This window comes from Dendropsophus ebraccatus, chromosome 9, assembly GCF_027789765.1.
Source record: "Dendropsophus ebraccatus isolate aDenEbr1 chromosome 9, aDenEbr1.pat, whole genome shotgun sequence".
NCBI lineage: Eukaryota > Metazoa > Chordata > Amphibia > Anura > Hylidae > Dendropsophus > Dendropsophus ebraccatus.
This window is the reverse complement of record NC_091462.1, coordinates 52,124,773-52,140,178: the sequence shown is the minus strand read 5'-3', so window position 1 is coordinate 52,140,178 and position 15,406 is coordinate 52,124,773. Positions and strand designations below refer to the sequence as shown.

Here is a 15,406-nt window from a genome sequence, read left to right as displayed (position 1 = left end):
ACTGCTCCACATCACAGCACAATAGGTCTCCTCAGCGTCTTCTACTTATAAATATACATTCATAAAACTGTTCAAAAGTAAAACTCCCCTTGTTGTCCATAAGAACCATTTAGTTCTCTTTTCAGAAAAATAAGATATGGGGCTGGCTGAATACAGGAATACAATCTTATGGCTGGCTCCTCTCCTCAACAGTGCTGTCTGAACTACACATCTTTTCTAGAGATAAGCAAACCGAGTTCGAGTCGATCCGAACCCGAACGTTCGGTATTTGATTAGCTGGGGGGCTGAACTTGGATAAAGCTCTAAGGTTGTCTGGAAAACATGGATACAGCCAATGATTATATCCATGATTTCCACATAGCCTTAGGGCTTTATCCAACTTCAGCAGCCACCGCTAATCAAATGCCGAAAGTTCGGGTTTGGATCGACTCGAGCATGCCCGAGGTTAGCTCATCTCTAATCTTTTCGTAATCAATGACTTACTGTTATGCAGTGCAGGGAGGGTGCTGTGTCAGGGAGAAGCCAACCGTCAAGCTGTTCATAGACTGGCCCACTAGGCACAGCGGCCCATCTGGCATTTGCCCGAAATGCCAGTTGGGCAATCCAGACCTGTGTTGAAGGACCACTATATAAGAAACTTACTTAAAAGTATAGTATGTATACCAAAATGGAAAAAAATTTTTTTACCTTTAAAGAGTTGAGTGACCCACAAAGTATTGTATAATCAGACAAACAAATGCATTAAATAGAATTCCATTTAATTTACAAGTATATCTTTCACTAGAACAAAGCTAGATTTGTCAGAAACCAGCCATTTTTTGAAGATTAGAATATGCCATAATACAATATGATCCATAACATGGAATGCTTGCAAATTTCAATATGATTTAGAGAATCATAGTTAAAATCTCATATAACTTGTATAAGAAAGCTGTGTTCTAAACACTTCTATTTCCCCTGAATTTTGAGATTATGTTCCCATCTGCAGGCATCTTCTTAGAGATTCTGTGTCTTGGTTTGATACATACAGCACTGCTTTGTGAGAAAATTTCAAAGCTTGTGAACAAAACTCCCAACCTGTGTTCTCCATTCTTTTATCGGAGGTTCTCCCACAGCAACCAATTTCTTTAACAAAAAGGCAGGCTTCATACTTGGGACATCTGGATTTTGTTTATGGTATCCGTCCAACACATCCAACACTTTAGATAAGCCAACAGTCGAGGCATAATACATTGGGCCTCCTCTGTACTTAGGCCAGCCATAACCATTGTTGTAGATGACATCAATATCCTCTGCACCGGAGGCTATGCCATCTTCTAGGACACGGAATCCTTCATTAATAAGACCATACAGGCAATGTTCAAGAATCAGCTCTGGGGTTGTTGGTTGCTGCTTTATTTGGTGAGTGCTTCTATATTTTTGGAGGAAATCTTTTACCCAAGGATCAGGCTGGGCAAATCTGCCACCAGCTTTCTCATATTGGTACCAGCCTTTACCAGCTTTTTGTCCAAATCTTCCCATTTCGCAAAGCATGTCAGCAAGCGGGCTGTACCTATTACCCTGCCTTTGTCTTGCTGGTGTTCCCAGGGGAACTTTATTACCTGCTAAACCTTTCTCCATTCGGGACCTCCAACCAACATCCAAACCAGCCAGGTCCATCATACGAAAAGGGCCCATTGCAAAGCCGAAATCTTCAAGAGTTTTGTCTACATCTTCTGGATAGCATCCTTCTTCTAGGAGATAGCTCGCTTGTTCAAGATATGGGCCTAAAAGTCGATTCCCGACAAATAATGGGCAGTTTCCAACCAGCACTGCCACTTTGCCCAATGTTTTGCCAAGGTTCATTGCTGTAGCAATGGTGGTGAGTGAAGTATGGCGACCTCTTACAACTTCAAGGAGTCTCATGATGTTGGCAGGGGAGAAAAAGTGGGTGCCAATGACGAGGTCAGGGTGCTTAGTGACAGATGCAATTTCATCAATATCAAGACCTGATGTGTTGGTGCAAAGGAAAGCATCTGACTTGCAAACAGAGGACAGTTTATGAAAGATTTCTTTTTTCAGCGCCATGTTTTCATACACTGCCTCAATAACAAAATCTACATCGCGAAGTTCAGCAAAGTCAAGTGTGAAACGCACGGAGGCCAGTTTGGTGTCTGGAACTAACCCCTGTTTTATTAACTTGTCAGCTTCTCGCTCCAGTAGACCATTCACTGTCTTCTTACCAACTTCCAGTTGCTGTGCATCCTGCTCTAATGCAATCACAGGAATATTTGCCCTAGCTAATGAAGTGGCTATCCCTCGTCCCATCGTTCCCAGTCCTGGAAAGAAGTATAAAAGATAACTGTCAGAAACATAATTACATATGCCATTCATCTGTATATTACTTTCAGGCTTCCTTGACCAGAAGTCATCAGGGCGGTCCCCAGTGGCTTACTTGATAGAGTTGTCAATCAAGGCTGGCAGGGCAAGCAGAAGCCACCAAGGACCATCCTGATAACTTAATGATTAAGGCAACATGAAAGCAATGACTGATAGGTTCACGTTAAAAAAAATAAACAAACAATTTCAATAAAATAATACCCAAGGCCATGTCCACTTACTTCTTTGTGTTTGCTGTCTGGAACAATGAAAATAATCTTAGCATAAATTATAAATGGTATGCGGGTAATCAGGGGCGGATTAACTTTACCATGGGCCCCGGGCTGTTCACCAAGCTTGGGCCCCTCCAACCCACTGTAACTATGGCGGCACTAGCTTTAGTCTTTTTTTCCTCCATAATGCAGCCTGTAAAGGACCTGTGGTGACATCGTTGTGACATGATAAGGTCCTTTAGTATGTTCTCTAATGTTGCTGCATTGCCTCCTGGTTGCAGTTTTACCCTGATTTGTGCAAAGCAGCAATTGTTCTGTAAATCATGGCAGAACTGTAGCCTGGAGATAATACACCACTGAAAGTATGTCTGTTTGGGGGGCCATGGGCCCCCCAGGAGCAAGTTATGCAACTTTGTAATGTATGTTATGTCTGTGAATCGCCCCCTTCCCGTGTCCCCCCACCCCGCACGTGTACCCGGAAGTGTGGTGCGCTATACATACCTGATCCGTGTCAACCGACCCCGTCCGCCATCTTCTTCAAAGACGTCATCTTCGGGAGGCCGGCCGGCCCCCCTCTGCCGCGTCATAACTGTGCTCAGCCGCGATTGGCTGAGCACAGTTATGCTCAGCCAATCGCGGCTGAGCAGCTGATGATGCTGCAGAGGGGGGCCGGCATGCGGGATGGCTGCAGCGAGTCGGCTGGCCTCCCAAAGATTGCATCGACAGAAGACGAGGGTCGACACGCGTCAGGTATGTATAATGCACCACACTTCCGGGTACACGTGCGGGGGGGGTGGGATACGGGAAGGGGGCGATTCACAGACAGAACATACATTACAAAGTTGTATTTGTAAACTTTGTAATGTGTGTTATTCTGTGAATAATTGCTGAGTGCCGCACTACCCCTTTAAGACACACTTCTACACATCAGATCGCTGGCTGGTTCTGCCTTAAACAGTTGGTGAGGCTCAATGCTAAAAAGTAGGCATGTCAAAAGTTATTATCATTGATGAGACTCGCTGTGATCAGTAAATAGCAATCCCCTCCCCATACCATACTCTCTCACCAGCTATACTGTACCTCCTGCAGCAGGCCATAGCAATCTATGACCGATCTGATGGATCTTTGGTGTATATACACAGCATTGATCTCTATGAGAGATCATTGCTGTTTATATACAAGTCCCCCAGGGGGACTTCTAGTTAAAGTAAAAATAAAAGTAAAAATGTTTTTTTTTATTAATAAAAAATCCCCTCCCCCATTAAAAGTCCAAATCCCCCCCTTATCCCATTTTATAAATTTAAATAAACAAATAAACATATTTAGTATCGCCGCACGCATAATCGCCCAAACTATTAATTAATCACATTCCTGATCTCGCACGGTAAACGGCGCAAGCGCAAAAAAATTCTAAAGTGCAAAATTGCACATTTTTGGTCGCATCAAATCCAGAAAAAAATGTAATAAAAAGTGATCAAAAAGTCGTATATGTGCAATCAAGGTACCGATAGAAAGTAAACATCATGGCGCAAAAAATGACACCTTACACAGCCCCATAGACCGATTTTAGGGAACATATATTTGTTAACAATGGTTTGAATTTTTTACAAGCCATCAGATAATATAGTTATACATGTTACATATCGTTGTAATCGTAACGACTTGAGGAACATGCATAACAAGTCAGTTTTACGATAGGGCGAACGGCGTAAATGCAGTAAATGCAAAACTCCCCAAAATCAAAACAAATTCCTTTTTTTTTTTCAATTTGACAGCGCAAATGATTTTTTTCCAGTTTCGCAGCATATGTTATGGAAAAATAATGCCTGTCATTGCAAAGTACAATTGGTTTCCCAAAAAATAAGGGCTCATGTGGGTCTCTAGGTGAAAAAATGCAAAAGAGCTATGGCCTTTTAAACATAAAGTGGAAAAAGCAAAAGTGCAAAAACGAAAATTGGCTTTGACCTTAAGGGGTTAAAGAGTACCTGTCATCAAGAAAACTTTTGGCATGCCACAAGTTCCAATCAGTGGGGGTCTCACTGCTCAGATCCCCACTAGTCATGAGAACGAGCAGAGAGTAGCATGTGGCAGTGATTTTCAACCTTTTTTGAGCCGCGGCACACTTTTTATACTTAAAAAATCCCGGGGCACACCACCAACCAAAATGGCACAAAATGACACTAAAACAGTACATATTATACATATAGTTAATAATATAGATTCTAAATGTATTTATACTCACTCAGTGTAAAACCTGGGCCTGTTTTCTTCTCCCCCCTGTGCTTCTCTCCACCATACTTCTCCCCCCTGCTTCTCTCCCCCGTGCTTTTCTCCTGTGCTTCTCTCCACTATACTTCTCCCCGCTGCTTCTCTCCTGTGCTTCTCTCCCCCGTGCTTCTCTACTGTGCTTCTCTCCACCATACTTCTCTCCACCAAACTTCTCTCCCCTGTTTCTCCCCCATCCCCATGTTTCTCTCCCCCATCCCCATGTTTCTCTCCCCCCTGCTTCTCTCTGCTGTTTCTCTCCCCCATCCCCATGTTTCTCTCCCCCCTGCTACTCTCCCCTGTTTCTCCCCTATCCCCAGGTTTCTCTCCCCCATTGTTTTCTCCTGTTTCACAGGGGCACCATAGTTTGGGGAACTTTCCCCGCGGCACACCCGACCATGTGTTGCGGCACACTAGTGTGCCACGGCACACTGGTTGAAAATCACTGGCATGTGGCACTTTATCTCTGTTCAGGCAGTGCCATAGACTTAGGCCTCATTCAGACATCAGTATATTTTTACGGACCATGGGGGAGATTTATCAAACATGATGTAAAAGGAAATGTGCCTTGTTGCCCCAAGCAACCAATCAGATTCCACTTTTCATTTTTCACAGACTCTTTGGAAAATGAGAGGTGGAATCTGATTGGTTGCTAGGGGCAACTGAGCCAGTTTCACTTTACACCATGTTTGATAAATCTCCCCCCATATATCTGCCACAAATTTGTTCGTAGTATCAATCGTATTTTTTGCTGATCCGTATAAAAGGAAAGTACTTAATGACACTAGCTAGAATTGCAGGTCTGTATTTTCAGTGGATGTTACAGAGGTAATGTCTGCAACAAATATGGATCCCATAGACTTTTATTTGCGGGTGTGTTAATAGGCACATAGAAGCCAATGGAATATAAATTTCAGTCAAAATTTTCAGACGTGTGAATGAGGCCTTTTAATGGAGCTGCCTAGATGGAGATTGTTGCAATGTAGGGAGTGAAATGTAGAGATGAGCGAATTTGCCGAAGTTCGGGTTCGTATATGCTTCTGATTCCCGCTGTCTGCAGCCTCTGTAAACAGGGTGGATACAGCGTAAGGACCGCCTGGAAAACTGGGATACAGCCTATGCCAATGTCTATATCCCAGTTTTCCGGGCGGTCCTTACGCTGTATCCACCCTGTTCATGGAGCGGGTAGACAGCGGGAATTAGAAGCAGATAGTTCAGGTTCATACAAACCCGAACTTTGGCAAATTCGCTCATCTCTAGTGAAATGCACAGCCATACTAGCTCTGATTCATTCTCCTTATAGGTATAGTTCTCTGGAGTGAGACCCCTTCTGATCAAAACGTTTGACATATCCCTGTGACATCTTGCAATACTACCTTTTACTATATCGTTCTAGTGCAGTGCGGTTTTGCATTGCTTAGAAAAAGATATTTCGACTAAGGCAGCGCGCAGGGCAGTTCTGGCAAGGAGAGAAAAAATATATCTGGTGATTAATCGCATTAATATACATAACGCCTTTCACAGACCAGCCATATTGCTGGGAAACTCATTTATTGTAGTCTATGAAAAATTAATATCTCTATTATATCTGGAGGCAGTCTGCCTTGAAGCTTTTTTTTTTTCATTTTCAGGTGTCAACAAACAAGTCTTTTCTGCTTGGTCTTAAATGTATGGAGGAGATAAGGGGTAAATTAAATTACAAGGTTGTTGTAGCGGTGTAGCAATGTCGGTAAAATTGAAACAAAAAGTATTGTAACCTCTTGTATGCTAGAATCCATACCATACTGCTGACAGTCAAATGATGCAGTAAAACACAGTACAGCTGGTACAATATAACCGTATTAGTATCACCACATTAGACTGTTTTCACACCCTTCTACCCTAAGAAGGTTTCCACCGGGTCAAAACCATTTAGAGCCTAAAATGTGTTTAACATGGGGTAATTATGTTTCAAAAAGGCCGCATGCATAGTTGTCAACATTTTAATTTTTTTTTTTCCAGGGACACTTTAGCGTTGACAATAAGGGGTGTGGCCCATCTATATTACACACCCCAGTATCAGGTCCCCAGTATATTACACACCCCACTCAGAGCAGGCTGTGGCACAGAGATAGCACTCTACTGACTGTATATACTGGTAGTTTTGTGCCCATATGATGCAGCTGCACCCCATATCATCATACTACTACCCCCTTCATCCTCCTGCCCCTCCATCATAATACTACCCCGTTCATCCTCCTGCCCCTCCATCATCATCATACTACCAACTTCATCCTCCTGCCCCTCCATCATCATACTACTACCTCCTTCATCATCATACTACCAACTTCATCCTCCTGCCCCTCCATCATCATACTACCTCCTTCATCACCATACTACCAACTTCATCCTCCTGCTCCTCCATCATCATACAACTACCCCCTTTATCCTCCTGCTTGACTACCATTATAATACCCCCTTCACCCTCAATCATCATACTACTACCACCACCTCCATCATCATACTACTACCCCTTCATACTCCTGCCCCTCCATCATCATACTACTACGCCTTTCATCCTCCTGCTCCCTAATCATCATACTACTACGTCCTTCATCATCATATCCCTACCCCCTTCATCTGTATTTAAAACAAAAAAGCTATACTTAACTCACCTGTATGGTTCCTCTAGTCCCCCAGCCACTCCTTTCCCTGCTCGGCATGATGTGATGTGACCAGCGCTGGCAGGGGCTGGAGCTTCCCGGGACGTACCCGGGACATGGTTTTGCCGGGCTGTCTCCTTAGAAGTGGGACAGTCTTGGCAAAACTGGGACTGTTGGCAACTATGCCCATGTAAGATACCGGCGATAAAGCAATAAATCACTCAAACACTCACTCTCTGATAAAGTGAGTGTACTCGGCTGCTTCTCTCAAAGACTTTTATTTAGAATGATGTAGTTAACCCTCCAGGATTAATGGGTATCTTGTACTACCACCATTTGAACATATATAACATAGTAGCCAATCAGTAGACCTTACATTTTTGCTATGGAAAACAGATCTGTGTATCTGAATGTAAGGGTTAAGGAAAAGGGAATATGTTGTATCAATCACAGCTGTGGAGGCTACATTAGGCATCCATGGGTCACTGCATTCTGGGCACCATGTATACATATTAGTGAATATAACTAGATCTGCATTTCCAGGGAAATACATAGTGCTTGAAAAGAGCACCCCTTTACCAGTGACTTCCTTTTAACTTTAATCCTGGGTGCAGTCCCTTTAAGAGTGACTTGGGTCCCATCCCTTTAAGAGCAACTTGGCTCCCGTCCCTTTAAGAGCGACATGGGTCCCTTTAGGAGCGACCTGGGTTGCTTTAAGAGCGACGTGGGTCCCTTCGCTCTTAAAGGGACCAAGGTCGCTCTTAAAGAGACCCATTTCGCTCATAAAGGGACGGGAGCCAAGTTGCTCTTAAAGGGACCCAGGTCGCTCTTAAAGGGACCCAAGTCGCTCTTAATGGGACCCATTTGGCTCTTCAAGGGACCCAGATCACTCTAATAGAGACCCAGGTCGCTCTTAAAGGGATCCAGATCGCTCTTAAAGGGACCAATTTCATTCTTAAAGGGACCCATTTCGCTCTTAAAGGGCCCCCTGTTGCACTTAAAGGGACCCAGGTCGCTCTTAAAGGGACCCAGGTCACATTTTACCCCTTAGTGACCGCCATGCTGCCTTTTCACGGCGGCCACTAATGGGCTTTATTCCGATGCGTACGCCTTTTAACGGCGGGCGCATCGGAATAAATTACCACCCGGCGGCGGCTGCAGAGCGGGTGATCAGCGGTGTGACCGCTGACCCCCTCCTGTAACTGCCCGGAGTGGAGGATTTTCCGCTCCGGGCAGTTTAACCCATTAAATGCCGCTGTCAAAGCATGACAGCGGCATCTAACGGGTCCCGGTGGATCCAGGACGGCGCCGTGGGTCACTTACGCGATCGCGATGTCCCGCGGCGCCGTCCGGGGTCCCAATGTCTCCATGGTGATCCCGGGGTCCTAATGAAGGTCCCCGGGGTCACCATGGAGATGCCTCATGCTGACAGGGGTGGCTGTGGCTATTGCCTGTCAGCATGAGGCATGATACAATACATTGCAGTACATCAGGTACTGCAATGTATTGTATCAGTGATCAAAGTATTTTACACTAGTGTACAGTAATGTACACTAGTGTAAAAGTAAAAAAAAGTGAAAAAAAATGTGCACCAAACACAACACAGCCCCCCCATAATAAAGATGCATTACATTCCCTATACCCAATAAAACGTGACATAAAAGTGATCAAAAACATAAATCCTATACATATTTGGTATCGCCACGTCCGTAACGACCCAATCTATAAAATTATATCAATAATTATATCGCACGACACACGCTGTAAAAAAAATAAATAAAAAAACAGTACCAGAATAGCTGTATTTTATCAATCCACTTTAGAAAATACATCATAAAAGAGATCAAAAAGTCATATACATATAAAACTTGGTATCAATAGAAACTACAGATCTTCCCGCAAAAAATAAGCCCAAAACCAGCTCTGTCGCGCAAAAGATGAGAACGCTATGGATCTTGCAATGCGGCGGCAGTTTTTGTGGGTTTTTGCTAGGAAGATAGTTTCTATTGCGCCAAAGTGATAATAGTTAAAAAAACCTATACAAATGTGGTATCGCCGTAACCGTAGTGACCCAGAGAATACATGTATTATGCTATGAGTGACCGCCGATACGGATTTTTACGGCGATCACTAATGGGCTCTATACTGCTGCCATCAGCTCTTTATGGCGATGGTGCAGAATAGTGCAGCGGCGCCGGTAATGCCCGCAGCCTCCTCCTTTCAGCTACTGGAGGTAGCTGAGGGGTTGGGGCAGAGTGTGGGGTCAGTCCTGGCAAGTCCCCTCACCGGCGATCGCCATTATTACCAGTATAACGGCGGTCACCGGTAACAGACATTGCCAGCGCAGCTGAACGCTTATATCTCTTCTCACCGTGAATCCACAGTAAGAGGAGATGAGAACATGTCCCCCCCTGTCCCCAGAATTAACCCTAGTGACCTGGTCACTGACCCTCCCCTCCCAGGGCAGCCATCTGATCCAAGATGGCCGCCGCCATCTCTGTGAACAGACTCTGTTCACAGTGATGGATTCCTAAAAATGATCAAAGCTTCATTCTCTCCACCACCGGAGGTGGCGGAGAGCATGGGGCAATGATCGGTGACCACCCGGTGTGGTCCCAGTACAAGTGATCAGCAGTATATACTATATACCACTGATCGCTTGTTCCAAATGGTGCCGGCACTTTTTTACGCCTCTCACCAAAGTCAAGTGCCCTGGATTACCCATAACCACCCCGGATTACCTGTAACCACCCCAGATCACCTGTAACCACCCCAGATTACCTGTAACCACCCCAGATTGCCTGTAACCACCCCAGATTGCCCGTAACCACCCCAGATTGCCCGTAACCACCCCAGATTGCCCGTAACCACCCCAGATTGCCCGTAATCTCCCCAGATAGCCCATAACCATCCCAGACAGCCCATAACCATCCCAGACAGCCCATAACCACCCCAGATTGCCCGTCACCACCCCAGATTGCCCGTCACCACCCCAGATTGCCCGTCACCACCCCAGATTGCCCGTAATCTCCCCAGATTGCCCGTATCCCCCCAGATAGCCCATAACCATTCCAGACAGCCCGTAACCACCACAGATTGCCCGTAACCACCCCAGATTGCCACAGACTGCCTGTAACTTCCCCAAATTGCCTGTAACCACTCCAGATTGCTTGCAACCACCCCAGATTGCTTGCAACCAGCCCAGATTGCCCGTCACCACCCCAGATTTCCCGTAACCACCCCAGATTGCCCGTTGCAACCCCAGATAGTCAGTGAACACCACCAGATTGCCCATCACCCCCAGATTGCCCATCACCACCCCAGATAGCCAGTAACCACCCCTAGATAGCCAGTAAACACCCCAAGATTGCCCATAACCACCCCATATGGCCAGTAAACACCCCATAACCACCCCATACAGCCAGTAAACACCCCCAGATTGCCCGTGACCACCCCAGATTGACCGTAACCACCCCAGATTACCTGTACCAAAATGGTGCCAGCACTTTTTTACACCTCTCACCAAAGTCAAGTGCCCTGGATTACCCGTAACCACCCTGGATTACTTGTAACCAGCCCGGATTACCTGTAACCACCCCATGTTATCTGTAACCACCCCAGATTGCCTGTAACCACCCCAGATTGCCCGTAACCACCCCAGATTGCCGGGAATCTCCCCAGATAGCCCATAATTATCCCAGACAGCCCATAACCACCCCAGATTGCCCGTAATCTCCCCAGATTGCCCGTAATCTCCCCAGATTGCCTGTAATCTCCCCAGATTGCCCGTAATCTCCCCAGATTGCCCGTATCCTCCCCAGATTGCCCGTATCCCCCCCCCCCCCCCATTTTGCTCTTAAAGGGACCCAGGTCGCTCTTAAAGGGACCAATTTCACTCTTAAAGGGACCAATTTCACGCTTAAAGGGATATATTTTGCTCTTAAAGGGACCCAGGTCGCTCTTAAAGGGACCCATTTTGCTCTTAAAGGGACCCATTTTGCTCTTAAAGGGACCCAGGACGCTCTTTAAGGGACCCAGGTCGCTCTTTAAGGGACCCAGGTCGCTCTTTAAGGGACCCATTTTGCTCTTAAAGGGACCCAGGACGCTCTTTAAGGGACCCAGGTCGCTCTTAAAGGGACCCGGGTCGCTATTAAAAAGACCCAGGTCGCTCTAGCGACATGGGTCTCTTTAAGAGCGACATGGGTCCCATACCTTTTGGAGTGACTTGGGTCCCTTTAAGAGCAACATGCGTCCCGTCCGTTTAAGAGCAACTTGGGTCCCGTCACTTTAAGAGCGACTTGGATCCCTTTAAGAGCTACATTGGACCCTTTAAGAGTGACTTGGGTCCCTTTAAGAACGACTTGGATCCCTTTAAGAGCGACATGGCTCCCGTCCCTTTAAGAGCGACTTGGGTCCCTTTAAGGGCGACCTGGGTCCCTTTAAGAGTGATCTGGGTACTTATAATGGTAAAGATCATTGCTCGGTTACCATGACAACCTTACTCATGCCAGTGAGACAAAATCATTAAGGACCTTCCATATATTACATCTTCTATTGGCCAATAGTGGACATGTGACTGTGGATGGTGTGATACCATAGAGCTCCTATTGGCTGCTATTTTTCAGCTATTTGCATATGTGCCGAGATTGTCTGTTAGCGGTTAGAGTGTGGCCATTATTTGCAATGGGCCATTATTTTCTATGGGAAATTTGGGGTCGTTTAACGTAAATTTCTTAAAAACGACAAATCCGATCGAAACGAAAAATAGATAGCACACCTCACACCGCCGAGGGCTTCGAAACGCAGTTTGAATGGAGTGTGTACGCAAAGCGGTTCGGGCTGTATTAAGCGCAGAAAAATGTCTGGAAGAAGAAGAAACGGAAGAAGAAGACGAATATGAATTACAATATAGTGCTTTTCAAGCACTATAATAATAAGAATATAAGCCATGACCTGATGTAATGTCGGTATATGATTAAATGCACTGCAGCCCTATTCAGAGCCCTACTAAAGACTCACTGACAATGAGTGTTCCCTATATACATACACTGTGCTAGGTTTCTATCCCTATGACCAAACTTATGGGGAGCATCAGGTGGGCTTACAAATGCATTCACTGAGCGCAGTCTATTGTAGTGGCAGAGGCCCTTTAAACAGCCGTCATATAACAGATGCAACCTGTGTAAATATAGCTCAGGCCTGAAGAATAAGCATCTACTAAGCCCACAGCTTGCTGTACTTTTAAGCCTCTAGTTGAAGAGAAGGCTCTTATGCACCGATTGTCTACAAGTTGTTTACAGCCCCCGATCAATGAGCGGCAATCACGACTACACAACCTATTCCATACACACCCCTTGTATCTTTCAACTTCCAGCAGGGTGAACACAATGTACAGAACCAAACCCTTAAGGGTCTGTGTAAAATCCTTCTGTCTACACTCTTAGACCTATAGTAATCATCAGCATATGCAGGTGTGATTATAATGGGAACATATTCTGATCACGGATGTATCCGCCAAACCAAATGTGCAATCATTCTAATAAATACTCCATAATGTTTAATAATCCCCACCAACAATCCTCAATCTGCACGGGGTATTGGTGCATTGAAGCACAGGTGGATTCCTCCGCAGCTCATTTATTTTCACAGACATGTCTCAGATTATTAAAGGAGTATTCTAGACAACTGATAGATGAAGGGGAATGGGAATAGACTAGATTATCTACACTGTATTGTGAGTCCTGCTATCTTTCCTGGTCTCCACGATTGAATCTGAAGGCTCATTATTATCACTATACACTACAGTGAATCGCTACAAGTACAGGTGGGGGTCTGTGTTGTTGAGAAAAAAAACTGTTAGGGTACAAACCCACTTGACGTATTTGCTGCGTGAATCAGTCTTAAAAATAAGCAGGCAAAACGCAGGTTGGCTTTATACAATTGTTCTGTGTTAAAATACGCAATTGCGTATTTTAACGCAGAACAATTGTATAAAGCCAACCTGCGTTTTGCCTGCTTATTTTTAAGACTGATTCACGCAGCAAATACGTCAAGTGGGTTTGTACCCTTAATGTTAATATTGCCCAAACTAAAGTGGATATATAGGATTTATAAGGTTCTTTTCACACCATGTGTTTTTTGTTGTCAAGGGGGGTATTTTGGGGCACCACTTGACTGATACCTCTGCCATTTGGGTATGATGGCAGTACACATACTCCTATGTGAAAAAGAGAAAAAAAACGTATACACCATGGTATGCTTATTTTACTGGATCCCGCTTCATAAAAAAGATCAGAGGACTGAACTACTTAGTCCCTGAGAAAAACAGAAACCTAATAGATATTGCTGTTCTTGGAGGCTGTGGGGTAGGAGGGTGTCTGTATGTGTGCGTGGGTGTCTCCGTGTTTATATTTTGTGGGTTTATCTCCTATAGCTGAACCCTATATGCAGTTGCTTTCGACTGCACTATCCCGAGCTGCACATCTATCTGATCTGACTTTAAAAAACAAAAAAAAAGGAAAACAGAAACCACCTTGAAAACCACCTAAACAGAGAACAAACTTACATTTTTTCCGGCCTCAGTTTAGTGATTGGGAGTTTGCAGATGGGGAACGAACTCCAAAAAGAGCCTAAAAACAGTGCCCATTTTCCAAAAACCACCCCTCATGTCTATGAGCTGCATCATATTGCAGCACATGCTCATTCAAGTCAATGGCCCTGAAACCAAAATGGGCTCTGCTAACATTGAATTTGAGCTGTAATTGGCTGCTTTTGGCAAAGCCAGTCAGTTTTGGTCCCCTGTGGCCTTGGTCCCCTCAGGCCTTAGGCTTTATGAGTTGATATTGTTATAATCTTACCTATAACTGCAGCTGTGCGGACAGGTTTCGGTGCAACAGTGTCCCATCTACCACCGGACGGATGCGTCCACTTCCCAACACTTCTTTCTGAGAAGAAGGCATATTGCTGTGCTTGAGGCTGGCCAGAAGCCCAGAGGGATGCAAATAATTGTTTCTCTTTCTCTAAACCAGAATGGTATGGCTTCTGGACTGAGGCCCTTATGGCCTCTATACAGGCTATGGGAGCTCGAGCCCCACGATACTGCTTCTTCACTCTGTCCACAGCCGTGTCAAAGAAGCTGTCCATGTGAGGATTGGATGGTACATGGTTAGTGCTAAGTCTCCGCTTGGCTAAATCGCGTCCTAAAGGAAGGAAAACAATAAGATTAAATGTATTTACTTCTTAGAAATACAGTCCTCTCATCTATACTTGCTTAGGATACTGTTCACAACACATATATAGAAGTATACAGAGTCAACATACATACTTATAGGAGCGTTCTAGGGAAAACCTAGATTTCCCTATTGGTCAGCAGGTTATTCATACTAAATGCATGTAAAATGAGTATAGCAGATTTTTAAGGAATACAGAAGGTGCTTTTAAAGCCTTTCACAGAAGTCCTATCAGCACCGACACAACCGTCACATCTAGAAAGTTGATTTTCTTGGATAATAGTTTTCTTCTTTCTTCTGCCTGGTCTCTCCCTTGTTCTCTCCTTGCTGCAGGCTGTATAAAGCACTGGTGTAATACAAGCAAATCGGATGCTCCTTCACCCCTGAAGCAGGAGGTGACAGATGGAAACATCTCTTTCATCTCCTACAATTTGGGAAAGCAGAAAAATGACAGCATCTTGTGTTCTGTTCTGCTGGGAAGGGAAGGCAGGTTGGATGCTGGTAGTTGCTAAGCAGTTTATTTCAGTCTCCTGTCCTGAGGAAAAATGAATGTTCCAAACAAGACGGTCTCAGTCCGTTCCTCAAACGCTAGCACCAGCTGCGAAGAGATTTAGTTTACTGTCCCCTCTGGCGGAGACAGACAAAATAGACTTCTTACGCATTTACTGGCTTGCATTGG

General features: G+C 44.9%; 1 protein-coding gene across 1 annotated transcript in view; it reads right to left on the bottom strand.

Moving 5' to 3' along the window:
* Positions 1-741: 741 nt before the first annotated feature.
* Positions 742-15,406, bottom strand: part of EHHADH (enoyl-CoA hydratase and 3-hydroxyacyl CoA dehydrogenase) — a 41,202-nt gene continuing 26,537 nt past the window's right edge. The window contains exons 6-7 of the mRNA XM_069983278.1: positions 14,356-14,697; positions 742-2,318 (exon numbers count right to left, since the gene is read on the bottom strand). Of these exons, the coding sequence (XP_069839379.1) occupies positions 1,051-2,318; positions 14,356-14,697 (1,610 nt within the window). The 3' untranslated portion in view covers positions 742-1,050. The remainder of the gene's footprint in view (positions 2,319-14,355; positions 14,698-15,406) is intronic.